General features: G+C 39.2%; 1 protein-coding gene across 2 annotated transcripts in view; it reads right to left on the reverse strand.

Moving 5' to 3' along the window:
- The window catches only part of COL3A1 (collagen type III alpha 1 chain), a 120,469-nt gene extending 105,426 nt beyond the window's left edge, over positions 1–15,043 (reverse strand). For both annotated transcript variants that reach the window (XM_073633216.1, XM_073633215.1), the window contains exon 1: positions 14,804–15,043. In XM_073633216.1, coding sequence (XP_073489317.1) covers positions 14,804–14,888 — 85 coding nt within the window. In that variant the 5' untranslated portion in view covers positions 14,889–15,043. The remainder of the gene's footprint in view (positions 1–14,803) is intronic.
- Between the last annotated feature and the right edge of the window lie 1,067 nt (positions 15,044–16,110).

A 16,110-nucleotide genomic window follows, 5' to 3' on the forward strand; every position in this document is an offset into this window, starting at 1 on the left:
GAAAATGATCTACAATTTGTTTATTTTTTTAGGGTAACAAACACTTTAAGACTGTCTCAGCTTGCCTATAGGACAGAACACTCCTACTGACAACTAAGATCTTTGACTTTCAGGTTTTGTTTTTACAACCCACATCTTTGCAGTAAGAAAAAAATGAGCAGTTAAAAGGTCATTCTGAGACCAAAAAAATTGAGAAGCCTCCATCCATAAGTAAGACAGATAATTGGTTTCTGAAGCTAGATTTGTGTTTGCCAAGCAAAGCCAAAGGACTCCAACTTCTTTGGTAACTTTGGAGGACATATAGGACATTGTTGAATTGTGGAAAGGGTGAGTAGGGCGTTGAACCTTTTTTAAAGAACAGCCATTGGCACACAATTTTGTAACAAAATACAGTATAAGAAGTTGGGCTTCAAAGCAGATCTTAAACCCAATCACCAAAACCTTATACAAGCATTAAAGCATGAATGTTATTTCAAAAGTTTTTTCAATTTTTTGAAATTTGCAGCATTTATTAAAAAATCCTGGCAATCTTGCTGAGATGATCTTTGTTTAGGCACTTCCTATTATGTGGTGAGACTGTCTCCAAACTATGCTCCTGCATTGTCATCCTATCACATGCGCCAATGACGGCACACACTTTTCAGGCACAGTCATTATTATCACTATTAAGACCTGTGCGGCGGGTTCTGGGAGGAATGCATGTAGACAGGAAATGGCTAATACAAAGACTGTAGGTGATCGGCATCACTGAAAAAACATGGGGAAAAAAAGTTAAACAGTATTAATGAAAAAAAGACAATTATTATAGATATTTAGATTTTAGCAAATTAAATATCATCCAGTTAGAGCTTAAATCTACTTTAATAGTATTAATTAGCTATGTAGCATTATAGCAGTCTTTTTTTATTATTTTTAATGCTTGAACTCTGCTTAAATAACCGTGTGGGAAAGGGAGTGAGCTTCAGTGGAGTTAAGACATAACTTTCTGGTTTAATTCTAACACAAACATTGTTCAAGGGCATATATTATGGAAAATGGAAGCGGTTTCTTAGCTAATCTTTAAGGCATTCACTTTCAGTAAACATTGCCAAAATTTTATGTCCAAAGTCAATGCTCCATATTTCAGCTAACAAATGTCTACAGCCTGACTTATCTTCTGTTTTCCATTCTCAAGTTGACAAAAAACAGACCATGGGCCTATTTAACCAAGGTTTAAAGCTTGCTCGCTGGCTCTAAACCCCCAAGGATGTAGAGGGGATGTCTTGTCCAGATTTATTAACACTAAACATTATTTGCTCATGCATAGTCAGCTTGAGCTACATACACACACACCAATGCAGTGATTTAAAAATTAAATTAATGTTGTGTTTTAAAGTGGTTATAAAGCCTAAACATTTTTACTTTAATGTATTCCTTGCATAAAAAAATGTTTAAGCATCAGTATCACCCCTCACCCCCACCCCCTCTTTTACCTGCCTGAGCCCTCATTCGATTGGCTCCCACTGCTGTCACTCAAAGCCAGTGATGAGGGAGCGGGGTAGCGGGGGGGCAGGGATGAGTCTTGCTGTCTGTTTCAATAGATTCAGATAGTGATGTTCGGTAGGGAGAGCACATGAGTACCCCCATAGAAAGCTGCTTTGGAGGAGCCAAGAGCACCAGCGGGGAACACAAAAAGAAGAAGTTTGTGTCCATTTGTGCAATTCCATTGCACAGAGCATGTAAGTATAAACCCATATTTGTTTAAGCCTATTTGCATTTAGTAAACCACAATTTGACTCTTTCACAATTATAATAGGGCATTTTGACTCTTCCCACTAACTCCAGGTGCTAGGTAATTTTTTATTGTCACTGATTGAGCCTGGAATTGATGCCAGGCCTGTTCTACTCCTGCTGCTGGCTAAAGTCTGGCATCCCTTAAGTCTGAAGGACAATGAACTGGCCTTTTTTTAATAAAATTTTGAGAATCCTTGATTTATGATGTTCAGAGTCTGTAATTACCTCTTCTTTTGCATATCTGAATACTGCCATCTATATTGTGCCTCCTTGCAAATTAATATTATTATACATGATTGATTTGGAGTCAATAGTTTGCGCAGCCTTTACAACAGGCCAGGACAGTACAGTTACAAAACGCAAACAGAGGAATCAGAGGGCCCTGCTCATTAGAGCTTACAATCCAAGAAGGGGGGTGGTCAAGTGATACAAAAGGTAATAACTGTGAGAGGTGAGCTGGTGGAGAAAATAAAAGGACATAGTAGGAAATAGTCAGACAGATTTGGGTAGGGAGTTCCATAGGATGGGAAAGGCTCATAAGAAGTTCTGCAGGCAAGCATAGGTGGAGGTGACAAGGGAGCTAGAGAGCAGGAGGCTTTGGAATGAATAGAGAGAACGATTTGGTCGGTATTTTGAGACTAAGTTAGTGATGTAGCTGGAGGCCTAATTGTGGCTTTGTAAGTTGTTGTTAGCATTTTGAACTTAATTTGTTGGGTTAGCGGAAGCCACTGGAAGGATTAGCAGAGAGGATTAGCAGGCACTAAACAGTTGGTAAGGTGGATGAGTCTAGCAGCAGAATTCATGATAGACTGAAGAGGGAAAAGCCTATGTGAAGGTAAGCCAATGAGGAGGAAATAGCAGTAGTTGAGGAGAAGGATGACCAGGGAGTGAATAAGAAGCTTAGTGGTGTCATAGATTAGAAAGGGGCATATTTTGCAAATGTTGCATAGGTTCAAGTGGCAAATATTGGACAGTGATTAGATGTAGGACCGCAAGGAGAGTTCAGAGTGGAGGATAACACCTAGCACCTTGGTGTGCGGGGACGGGTTGATAGTTGTGCCATGATCTTGACAGAAAAGTCAGGGGAGGCCCGTGGTAAAATAAATATTATGAGCTCGGTTTTGGATAGATTGAGTGTGAGGAACTGGTGTGACACCCAGACTGATATGACTGTTAGTAAATTAGAGATGCGTATGGAGGTTTATTGAGTGAGCTGAGGGGTAAAGAAATAGATTTGGGTTGTCATCAGCGTAGAAATGATATTGAAAGCCATGGGAGGTTATCAACTGACCCAAGGATGAGGCTTAGATTGAGAATAAGAGAGGTCCAAGAACAGAACCTTGGGGGGGCCCTGACAGATAAAGAAAGAGGAGAGAAGTAAGTAAAATTGCAAGTGAAGCTGAAGGTGCGGAGGGATAGGTAGGATGAGAACCAGTGAAGAGTACAGTCATGGAGACCAAAAAAGTGGAGTCTTTTGAGGAGGAGGGGGTGGTCCACTAGTTTTCATTTCTGTGGAGTGTTGAGGGTGAAATTCAGACAGGTTATGGATATAGTCAGGGAGTATGGAGGAAAAGGAAGCAAGGGGATGGAGTGTAGGTTGTTAAAATTGGTGGGGTCCAGTGAGGGCTTTTTAAGTATGAGGATGACTAGTGCACGTTTTAGAGATTTGGGGAAGATGCCAGGGGGATATTGAAGATGTGAGTTAGAGAGTGTGGGATAAAGCCAGAGGGTGACCATAGCATTTGCAAGGGCACAGAATCCAGGGGGCAGGTAGTTAGGTGGGTGTTAGAAAAAAGTTTAGTAATCTCATCAATAGTAGCTAGGGATTGAATGATTGAATGAGGGAAGTAATGATTGTATCTGTGGACATGAAGCGTTAAGTGTTGGGGGGTATCTGTACAGTGGAGATCTCATAATATATAAAACTGCCAATGTTTGAAAATGTTTAAAAGGGACACCTATGTATAGGAAAAAATGCTCATTGGACACATAAGAGGTGTGGCCAATAAAGTGGGAGTGAGGAAATTTGGGTGTGCCTTCACATCATGGAATTTGTAGTGTTGCACCTCTTTTCCCCTAGTTTGCAGTGTTTGAAACATACTCAGTCCTACACTAAATAGATAGTGGAAATAAAAAGGTCCCATCATTGGTGTCACTACGAAAACAGGCAACATTGTTGGTGTCAGACAAAGTAAAATAAACTCCATGGTGACTCTCTAGAATATTTATGGCACTTACATCACTGCAGAATTATATATATATATATATATATATATATATATATATATATATATATATATATATATAGTGTATACAGTATATATTTTGTTTTGGGCAGATTAAGGGAATGGTTAAAAACCCTGTCCATTTTTTGCCCTCTGTATTCCAGTGTGTCAACAAGAACAGGAAATGACTTTTAGACAGTTGTTGCTGGAAGAGTATGCCAAATGAAGGACTTCCCCTCTATTCCTGTTAAACTGATAGCTCAAAAATGTTTGGTTTTTCCATCCCAATAACCAGGACAAATAGAGAGAGTGAATCTCTCTATTGGGGAAGCAGGCAGCAATAAAAACATGGCAGCTGTTCCAACCCCTCACTAATCTATTCAAAACTAAAACATAGATACAGTTTAAATGCATACACACCATTTCAGCTGACAAAGTCATATGACATTCCCTTTAAATGATTAGTAATCTTAACAAATTAAAATGGTTTTCACATTTTTTTTATTTGTGAAAATAATTTGGTTTTAATTACTTGATGTCATAGTGTTTCATGTTTGTAGAAATGCATAGAAATTCTTCCAAGTCATAATTGCTCCTATTTTGCAAAATTGTCTGTAACCAGATGGTGTAATGCGCGAACAGTTTCTTCATAGAGGCTGCATTCTCCAGAGTTGAATGTTTTATAAGAAATAATGTTAGAAAATGAGCATAATTCTGATCACTTTCATTGTCCTTTTTTTCCATAAATCATGTCAGTGTTTTATGTGGGAAAATCACATACCAATTAACAAAAACAATCCAACACACAATCACCCTATTAAGAGCACGATGGCAGTTCACTGCTGGCTGCTAATCATTTGCATGGCACTGAGCATCCTAAGACATTTGATTTCCAGTCATCAATCTTCCCTGCCTTTGCATATTAAAATAAGGATTAAACGTATGGCCAAAACTCTTTTGTTCATCCGTCTTGTGTGGGTCACAGGAGTGCACTTACTTTTGCACTCCTCTGACCCAGAATTGATTTGACCCACTATCATCTGACTTAGCAGAGCACGCCAGGCTCTGAAATATTGTCTGGATCCACCTGGATGCCCGATTGACAGCTGGCTCCACCTTTAAGCATGAGGTTGAGAGCCAAAGCCAACTGCGCTCACCCTCTCCACAGCTCGGCGCTCCAGTGAATGTCGGAGGAGCAGAGCGGAGAGCAGTTACTGACAGTCATTTCCCTTTGCTCTAAACAGACTAAGAGCTGAGCAATCAGCAGTCATTTGATCATTCAGTTCTCGGGCTTAGAGCCAAAGTGAAACAGCTGCAGCATCACACCAATGCTGCAGCAAAGAGGTGAGTATAGATTTTTTTTTATATACCTCAAACTTCTTCCTTAATTTACCTTTTTAAAATGTATTGAAAGACTGCAAAATTTAACAATGTATAAAAGACAAACTCAAATCTAATATAAAAGCTGGAGATGATTAAATTGAGATTATGCTGAAATCTTTAGATATGATCAATTACATCTTTTTGTTTACCTGAAAGCTGAATTCCAGAAAAACAGTTTAATAAATAGTAGAGTACAGTTTTAGGAGCTAAACCTCCCTGCTGACAGCAAAATCAGGCTGGTGACCTGACTTTTCTAAAATATAGTCAAGTAACACATCCTGGTCACCTTCCCACCCTCAGCCTGTGACTGTGAAGGAGCAGCAGTAAAATGATGACATAATCTCTTTGCCCATTGCTCCTGTCTACAAGTTCCTTGCCAGCATATATGTATGCAGCAGACCCAATTGGCTCCCAGTAATGCCCCATGCCCTTCTAGTCCCAAAGTACTAATGTGCAAGATAATTTATAAGATGGGAAAGCCCGTAGTAAGACGTAGGATAGGCGCAGGGCTATCATGACTGGGGCAGCAGGGAAAACCAGCAGTGAAAGGGGTTAACAATGAGGTAGTGTGATGGTCATGGTAGGGGTGGTACTAGGAGTTCTTTCCAGGGGGCAGGAGGGGACAGGAGGGGCCAAGGTCCGATGTTCAGTCTCTGATCACCGGATGAAGAAGCAGCTCCCACTCTCCCACCCTATTATTTGTGTTTTATGCATATTGTATGATGTGTTAGGGGATAAGTGGTAGTGGTTGGAGATCTTTGGAGGCATTAAAAGTAAGTACAAGATGGCATATGTGGGGAACCATCATTGTATGGGATCCTTGGGTGATGCCAGTTAACCGAGGTTTAACTGGCATTGGGAGATGGGTGTAAGCATTGTAAGGTGCAGAGCGGTTTTATCCTCGAGTCGGCGAGCTGCGACTGGGGATCTTGTGTGGACACGCTGACACTAAGAAAATTTGGTCTGGGCCTTTAACCACTTCCCGACCGGTGCACGCCGATGTATGTCGGCAGAATGGCACGGCTGGGCAAATGGACTTACAGGTACGTCCATATGAATTCCCCACCGTGCCATTGCGTGCGCGCCCCCGGCGGCGCGTGCACACCAGCCGGGAGCTCCGTGAGTCGGGTCGTGGGTCCCGCGGATACCTGCGATCGCCTCATGGAGAGGACGAACGGGGAGATGCTGATGTAAACAGCATCTCCCCGTTCTGCCTAGTGACAAGTGTCACTGATCACAGCTCCATGTCATCGGGAGCAGTGATCAGCGTAGTGACACACACAGCCCATCCCCCTACAGTTAGAATCACTCCCCTAGGACATACTTAACCCCTCCCCGCCCCCTAGTGGTTAACCCCTTCACTGCCAGTGTCATTTACACAGTAATCAGTGCATTTTTAATCGTACTGATTGCTGTATAAATGAGAATGGTCCCAAAAATGTGTCAAAAATGACCGACATGTCCGCCATAAAGTCGCAGTCACAATAAAAATCGCTGATCGCTGCCATTACTAGTAAAAAAAAAATATTAATAAAAATGCCATAAAACTATCCCCTATTTGGTAAACGCTACAACTTTTGCGCAAACCAATCAATAAACGCTTATTGCGATTTTTTTTTTACCAAAAATATGTAGAAGAATACAATCGGCCTAAACTGAGGAAAAAAAATGTTTTTTTATATATTTGGGGGGGGGGGATATTTATTATAGCAAAATGTAAAAAATAATGCGTTTTTTTAAAAATTGTCGCTCTTATTTTGTTTATAGCGCAAAAAATAAAAATCGCAGAGGTGAACAAATACCACCAAAAGAAAGCTATATTTGTGGGAAAAAAAGGACGTCAATTTTGTTTGAGAGCCACGTCGCACGACCGCACAATTGTCAGTTAAAGCAATTCAGTGCCAAATCGCAAAAAATGCTCTGGTCAGGAAGGGGGTAAAATCTTCCGGAGCTGAAGCGGTTAATGATCCTCAACATAGTTAATATTAACATGGGATAGTATGGTTAAATAAAGGTTATGTTGTTATGTTAATAAAATGGCCGTTGAGGCCAATTTACTCCAAAATGGGTGTTGTCTGGTTATTTAAGAGTTATGTAAGGATGTATGGTATTTTAGGTAATATGCAGTTTGCATTTGCTTTACCATAGTCATGGTACACTAGATGCATTTCATTATTTTTTAAGGCATACACATCTGCATTAATTAATTCTATTTCTAATAACTGATATCTTAAGAAATGTTGTGTCTGTACCCACCCCTACAATGAATCGTTTAAAAATATGAAGATCTTTAGTCCTGCTTAAACTTCCCCAAAACATTAAAGTGTATCTATAGCCAAACCATTTTTTGTTTGTTTTGGATACAGCAGTGAAGAGTAAAAACCCTTGATTTCTGTGTCTGTGCCTCATTCAGAAATGAAAAGGAAAGCCTCCCAAAGTGGGAGGAAATCCCCTCTTTAAAAAAATCTGTTCCCAAGAGAAGATTTCCTATCACCTCCTGTACCACTGATTTGTAAACTTTTAGATTTCCCCTCAGTTTTTGTCCATCTTGATACACATATATTTGTACTTTCTCACTTTCCCAGGTTTTTCATGTTTTGCTTCTCTTAAAGGATAAGTTTACCTTTTTCATAATAAATGCACGTTTTTGCAGAAAAAAAGTGCATTTATGATGTTTTCCTGCAGCAACCTGGAAAACATTGCACACGTGATCATTTAATCAGGGGTTTAATGTAGACAAGCCCTGCAGACTTCAGCCCGTCCCTCCATACAGACTGTCAGTGTGAAAGCTGCAGGGCTTGTGAATGAACTACAAGGGTACTCATCAGCTTCCTCGTAGTTCATTCAAACTGTGAATAAAAGAAGTAGCCGTGTGGGTGGGGCTCCATACGACCATGCTGTTTTTGAATTGTGACAGTGGGTGTGGGGAGAAGAACCCCCATCTCCCCGTCTGCTGTCACACTGAGGGGGGTTGGGGGGGGGAGAGGTGGCAGGAGCAGGAACATGTTACACGTTCCACTCCAAATACGGGTGGAACGTAATATGTTCCAAAAGGTGAACTTATTCTTTAAAGTGTATGTAAACCCTAACAAAAAATTTTCTTATTTGCCACTTTTTGGTCTGTTAAAGGAGAAACATGGGGTTATGAAAAAAAACAACATCATACCTGGGTGTGATGCTGCAGCCATCCCACGTTGGTTCTAAGACTGAGAACTAAGCAATCACATGACCACTGATTGCTCAATTCTTGGTCTACTCAGAGAAGAGAGCAGTGATTGTCAGTCACTGGTCTCCACTTTGCTCCTCCAGCATTCACTGGAGCACCTGTCTGGGGTAAGGACAGGAAACTAAGAGGTGAAGTCAGCTGTTAATTGGCAGTCAAGTGGATCATGATAATATTGTCGGAATCCATCCAGAGCCTGGAATGGCTCTGCCTTGTCAGCTGATAGATGGCAATTGGCCGCTATTAGCTGACTCTGGGTCACTGTAGAACAAATGTAAGTGTACTCCTAACTCACAAGAGAAGAATGGGCAAAAAAAGCTTTGACCATACTTCTTTTTTAAATATAGAGTTTAAAATGCTTTGTTATACCTATTCAATAAGTGCAAATTGATCAGACAGAAATTCAGAGCTGCCCTGTATCCCTTGCACACTTCACGTATTATCTCAAGAAGTGTAATTGGTCCTCCCAATACTTACCTTGGATTAAACAACAATAAGTCTCTACATTGTGGATTATAGGAAAGTGGGTGGGTTTAAGTAGCTCAGCAAAAGACAAGTGGGCAGGGAGAAATTAGGGAGAAGGTCTTTAAATCAAGCATGAGAAAATGTTCATGTATTGCAAAGAAGTATTGCATTTATTTTTTTGCCTTGACATACACTTTAAGACTTACATAAGTAACAAATGTAATCAGGCCCTTATTCTTTACACAATCCTTCTGTTATCTGCGAAGAGCTGATAAATCTAAAGTAATGGATGCGGTAGAGAGGCATTAATTCGTACTTGAAAGAAAAAGACAAACTTCCATTACATATCAGCATGACAGTACAGAATTCCTTTCCAGACTTCAGCTGATGGTTTTTTTTTTGAAAATTGCAGGTTGAGGAAAAGGGGAAATGAGACAATGTGAGTTAATGGAAAATAGACAATGTAATTAGTAATAACCATGGAATGTGAAAAAAAAAAAACACGTTTTAAACTGGAGAATGCTGAGAACATCTCCTAAAAGAGAAGTAAAGGATTTTTTTCCCCCCATCATACTTACCTAGGTGGATGCAGCATCGGTCCAATACTGTATCTGTCCCCTGGCGCCTCTACACTGAGATCGCTCAGTTTTTAGAGCTCTGTGAGCAGAGAGCTGTATACTGTCAGTCACAGCTCTCTGCTCTGCTCCCTCCTCACTCATTGGAGCACTGGGTTGTGGAGAGGGTGGGGGTGGCCAGCTCAGTCTGTCAGTTGCTCGCTGAGAGGCTGAGCTAGGTGTCAGTCCAGGCATCTGGCGGATCCAGACTCCGTGGTCGGGATGACGCGGTGCCTGGACTGACATCTGTGATGTCAGCAGAGAGCAGACTTCAGCCCGATCTCTGCTGAAAACGGGTCACGGGAGTGTAAAATCACCTTAGGCTGGACTTCTCCTTTAAGTCAATTCAAACTGTCTCACAACCTTACCAGAGTGACCCAAAACACACTTGGGGACATTACAAAGACTGACTGGCATAGTCTTTAGCCAGTTGCTCGTCAGGTTTCTTGTTCACAGACAGCCTCAGAGGTTCTTCTCAACTGCCTGTTGACATGTCCTCCAGTTCCTGTGTATAGGCTATTTGCATAACAAAAAGGCAACTGACTTAGACCTACATGGTACAGCATCAGCTCAATTTACCATTCTGAACTATGGACATGGTACAGGATGGTAAATTTAGATCTCAATCAATCTCTGAAAAAATTCAGGATGTATGCTCTCAGGTTGCTTTCAGGCAGCCATTGTTTTATGGAATATAATTACCTTTCCATATTCCAATGGAAGCAGCATCTTTGGTGCTCCCCCCATTCAGGTGGGCATCCATTAGGTATCCAGCAGTATAAGTAAATACGTGTTCATAACTACAGCAGAGAGGAGATCTATCCAAGGCACACAGTTCCAAGACGTAATGTTAACAACTTTTGCAACTGCAAAGCATTGTTTTTTTAGCTTTCCAGCTTACAGTAGACTAATCAACCACAAGCTGGGAAAAAAATTATACCTTGTAGATTTTCCTTCTTATACATACAACAGAGTGGAAAAACATCACTAACTTTCCAGAACTTGCTGGAAAACTGCAAAATCATGCTGTCATCCTTCATCCTTTTTTTTTTTTTTTAATTTTACCACCAAAGACATCTTAACATGGGTGCCATAAAAATCTTCACTCCAGTTAGCCAAATCACTGAGCCCAATCTGTCTGTATCTTGGTACTATCGATCTGGTATGCTAAAGGCAAATAGCCTTTAGAGCAGAGCTTAGTGACTGTGGTGAACTTTCACTTTGCAAAGGATACCCATTTTGTGCAAGGAAAATGCAACAGCGTTTTTCCTTGCACATGATTAAATGAAGCAGTTAGAAGAGCTTTACCTCATTCTCTAAGCTCTGAGGGAAACTCCCTTGCAAAGTACAACTTCCCTTGCAAAGTGAACAGTCTATTTGCCTTTAGTAAATCAACCATTATAGTTTATTTTTTCAGGGTTCATACCCACTTTTATATACACGAAGGGAAGTTTTACCGTGGCTAGAGAGTGCAGATATGTTTTAACATTCAGACATATGCAAAATACACAATATACTTCAAAAGAAGAAGAAACTCTAATCAGCATCTACCCTCCTCTTGGTCTTCCTATGCAACATATAGCACCAAATTTGTTTTTAAAGGTAATTTGTCATCCGACTATGGACATTAAAGTATGTAAATATTCTTAACAAGCAGTAAAAAAGGTTTAAAATACTTGAATCTCCATAGCCTGTCCACAAATTAACTTTAAGGTCTCGGGCACAGTGTGGTCAGTGTGCCTTCATTAGAACAATTTGTTTTCTTATACAAGCTAAAAAGACTGGTACAATGTCTGCTACCATCCATGGCAAGAAGGATGTGTCAAAACATTTAAGTGTAGAAATGGCGCCAGCACAGGGCAAATGAGATAAAAACTGTACATCCTGTTATACAGGTATTTTTTTCCTCAAAGCATACACACATAAGTGATGCTTTAGGGCATGGGTGCTCAACCTGTGGCCCTCCAGCTGTTGCGGAACTACAAGTTCCATCATGCCTTTGTCTTTGGGAGTCATTCTTTTAACTGTCAGCCTTGCAATGCCTCATGGGACTTGTTGTTCGGCAACTGCTGGAGGGCCGCAGGTTGAGCACCTATACTTTAGGGTATATGTAGGTTATATGAAGCGTATTTACTACCATTAACCAGTCTATGTAGCTGTGTTTCTAAAGAATTCATGTTAAACATCATGAACATTATTATAATGACTGCCATTGCTAAGGTTAATTCTTCTAAAGGTTATTTACTCATACATGTGTCATTAAACTTAATGTTTGCTTCTTTAACCTGTCTATTTTTTATACACTTATTAATGAGATGACAAAGATGAAAAGGTCTGTGCAATAATGTACATATGATCACATACCATAAAAAAAAAAATCTGCAAGAATTCTACATAGATAGTTCATCTTTACATTATATTTGTCTCTTTAGAAAAGATATTAAAACATAATGATTGCCAATATGTATTTCTTTTGAGAGCAATAAAAATAGGTGTGGCACATCTTTCAGAGACAGAAATTACAAAGAAGAGCCACCAGATGGCAGCAATAGATCGGTTTCAGAATCTTTCCCTTTCTCAGTCACTCCCTCCTAATCCTAACAAAGGTCAGCACATTCTGAAACTGGGAAATTTGGAATACAAATGATTGAATGAACACTAGCTGTGGGTTGTCTTGTAACAAAAGAACAATAATAGTACAGGATATAGGTCTCAGATTTATTTCATAAGCTTCTTGACATCCAAAGACAAAATGTAATTCCATTTGCAAATGGTTTTCTATACTGACATGCTGTATATTAGAACTCATGAGATCATATTTTGCTCATTGCCAGCTTTTTCAGACTACAGAGGGTATACTTTACACAGTGCCTTCCAGCTGTTACAACATAGGATGAATATTCATAGCCTAGAGCAAGTTATGACTACATGGAAACTGTTAGAGCCAGTCATGACACATTAATCCTGCGCTCTGATTTAACACAAAGAGCCAGTTGCTGGGATGATAACTTGGAGAAACATGTTCATGTAGGTAGCAGAGCTTTACAATAATAACATTCAAATACCCAAACACTTAGAGAATGCAGTAGAGTTGGTGGGCTTAACATTTTTTTTTTTGTATTCATCATTTTTATATTTTTATTTTATTTATTTATTTCAGGTACTTATATAGCACTGTCAAATTACACAGCGCTTTACATATACATTGTACATTCACATCAGTCCCTACCCTCAAGGAGCTTACAATCTAAGGTCCCTAGCTCACATTCATACATACTAGGGACAATTTAGACGGGATCCAATTAACCTAGAAGCATGTCTTTGGAGTGTGGGAGGAAACCGGAGTACCCGGAGGAAACCCACACAGGCACAGGGAGAACATGCAAACTCCAGGCAGGTAGCGTCGTGGTTGGGATTCGAACCAGCAACCCTTCTTACTGCTAGGCGAGAGTGCTACCCACTACACCACTGTACCGCCCTATATTAAGCTGCAACACTGTTTGAATAAAAACCGTAGACTTTAGATGATAACATTCATATGATGCACTTTTGTAGAAGTTTGTAACCCTGTGCACGCATCATTCTAGAATGTTGGCGACACTGTCCAACAAAGATGTCATTTGTAGCAATGTTTGATGTAAAAATTATTTAACAGATTTTTACTTTACTAAAAAAATTTACAAGAATTCTACATAGATAGTTCATCTTTACATTATATTTGTCTCTCTTAGAAAAGATACTAAAACATAACGATTTCCAGTGTAGAAGTTTGTAAAGCTGTGCACTCATTCTAGAAAGTTGGTGACACTGTCCAACAAAGATGTCACTTGTAGCAATGTTTGATTTAAAAATTCTTTAACAGATTTTTACTTTAAAAGTAAAAAATCTGTTAAAGAATTTTTAAATCAAACATTGCTACAAATGACATCTTTGTTGGACAATGTCACCAACTTTCTAGAATGAGTGCACAGCTTTACAAACTTCTACAAAAGACATATTGGTAATCATTATGTTTTGGTATCTTTTCTAAAGAGACAAATACAATGTAAAGAAGAACTATCTATGAGGAATTATTGTAGATTTTTTAGTAAAGTAAAAATTTGTTAAAGAAATTTTAAATCAAACATTGCTACAAATGACATCTTTGTTGGACAGTGTCACCAACTTTCTATAATGAGTGCACAGCTTTAAGACCATCTTTTAGAATTTTATATTTTCCTTCAAAATAACTTCTTAGATATTTGCAGCTGAAAAAAACATTGTAACACCTTATTTTCATAACTTTTACAATTTTGAATAACACTTTACAATATTTTAAATACGGTATAGTGATTAGAGTAAAATAAGGGTGCCGAGTATTTTGCATTCCATATTATATTTAAGTAAATAAATCCTGTACGCATGCAAACATCAAATAAATCAAGTCACAGCATGTATGCTGCACTGTAAAGGTTTTGTGTATCTGACAAATGTTTTGGTTAAAAGCAGTACTTTAAGACAAACTGCCTTTCTTTGTTAAGTGAGTAGTATACTAATACTGCAAGTAAGTTAATAATAGCAAGGTATATTACTTCAATAGAAAAAGTTTTCTTTAAAAAAGTTACTCTTATTACTGTTAATAAAGAATGCCATATGCCTTTGTGAAACAGTCATCATTCCAGCAGAGATTTATTAAGCACATGGCTGCACAGAGCACATTCCCAGATTGTTAAGGTTTGGTCCTTCTCTGCCTTGATGGTGTTGTTATAGCTGTCCTAGGCAAGGTCAGATTACACTGCAGTCAGGGATGGGAGAAGGATGTAGTATCTGCATCAGACAAGCACATCTAAGTCCTCTCTACAGCCTGTTGGTCTTTTAAGTTTAATGTACTTGTTTGCAAAAGAGTAGATAATAACAAAATAAAAAAAAAAAAAGTTGCATAATCTATTGTTATTTTCAAAGTACTACTAGGTAGTACAGCATTCCAAAAGCAAATGTAAAACCAGTTAAAAAAAAAAAAAACTAAGCAGAGTCTGCTTTTCCTTCTGAGTAAGCATGTAACTTTTAGACTCCTGATATATATCTAAGCAGTTAGGAACAGTAAGGTGAGCGAAGAATATAACATTTTGACAGTTACTCACCTTCCTGCTGCTGTGCCAAAATAAGGGACGGGTAAGCCACTGCAAGGATGCAGAGGAGGGCGGATATTTGCACAAAGCTCATCATGTCTAAATGTTAGACATGAGACTCTAAGTGCAGACTTGGGGATGAAATATGAAAAAAGAATCTTCTCAAATTATCACCATCAATTGTTCCCCTACCCCCTTCAACGATGGGCCCTTAAACAGTACTTAGCCACAGAGATTCCCTTGCAGTGTTCTTAAATAGGGAAATCTTTGGCATGTATGAAATCCCAGCCCCTTTCTGAAACTTGAGAGGTGTTTCCATCATTAAACCCATTCAACGCTGCAGCATCCCATATAGGGCTTCCACTGTACACTTCTGCCAAGTTAAGTTCTAGAAGAGTTAACATGCAGAGACCTGCCAATGACCTTACAGAGCAGGAAGAGATGTTAAAGAACACATCTGGAGAAATGCTCCTTATGTACTCTTGTGTGAATGAGTAGATTACAAATTTTCACTTCTCGCTAAATATAGAGACAGCAGATGTTCTTGTATCTGTCGCCACACACTGAGTACCAACAAGATTCATTTCATTGTCTAATTATTGAAAACATAGGTACATGCTATGGGACTTATTAAAGTGCAAGGGATAAAGTGCAAAGTGCCAAAAGAAATAATCATACCAAGCAGTCTGATCAGATGTTACTAAAGCCAGAGCTGGAATTTGGCTTTGTGTTTTACTTGCAATGTTTTATTGTAAACATTGTAAGCCAGGAAATGTCATTATTAATACCCTGTCTAATGTACAAACAACTCAATGCATTTGGTAACCTTTCTTTTTTATAACCTAATATATTTGTAAAGGGTTCATTCAGTCAGCTAAAAGTAACCTAAATCCACTTAAACTAGGATTCCTTAAGGTATTATGAAGTGCCAAATTTTTAGGGAAAAAGAGGGATTACAATTCTCACATGCCCTGTGTGAGCTGGTCATTTTAAGCAAATATAGGCGCTATACTGTTTTCTGGGCAGTGCAATTTAGATGCATCCCGCAGCTGACTGGCAATATTTTTATATACTGGTCTTGAATCTTTTGGCTACCCGCCATTATTAGTCACTGGGGTTGATTTAGTAGAGCTGTTGAGGGAACAATCTGGTGCAGTTCTGCATAGTAACCAATCAGCTTCCAGGTTGTTTTGTTTTGTCAAAGCTGAGTTGAACAAGCTGAAGTTAGAAGCTGAATGTCTACCATGCACAGCTGCACCGGATTTTTCACTCTCCAGTTTTAGTAAATCAACCCCACAGTGTGCTCCACAAGTTAGTTT

Source organism: Aquarana catesbeiana, linkage group LG06 (genome assembly GCF_042186555.1).
Source record: "Aquarana catesbeiana isolate 2022-GZ linkage group LG06, ASM4218655v1, whole genome shotgun sequence".
In the NCBI taxonomy this organism is placed as follows: domain Eukaryota; kingdom Metazoa; phylum Chordata; class Amphibia; order Anura; family Ranidae; genus Aquarana; species Aquarana catesbeiana.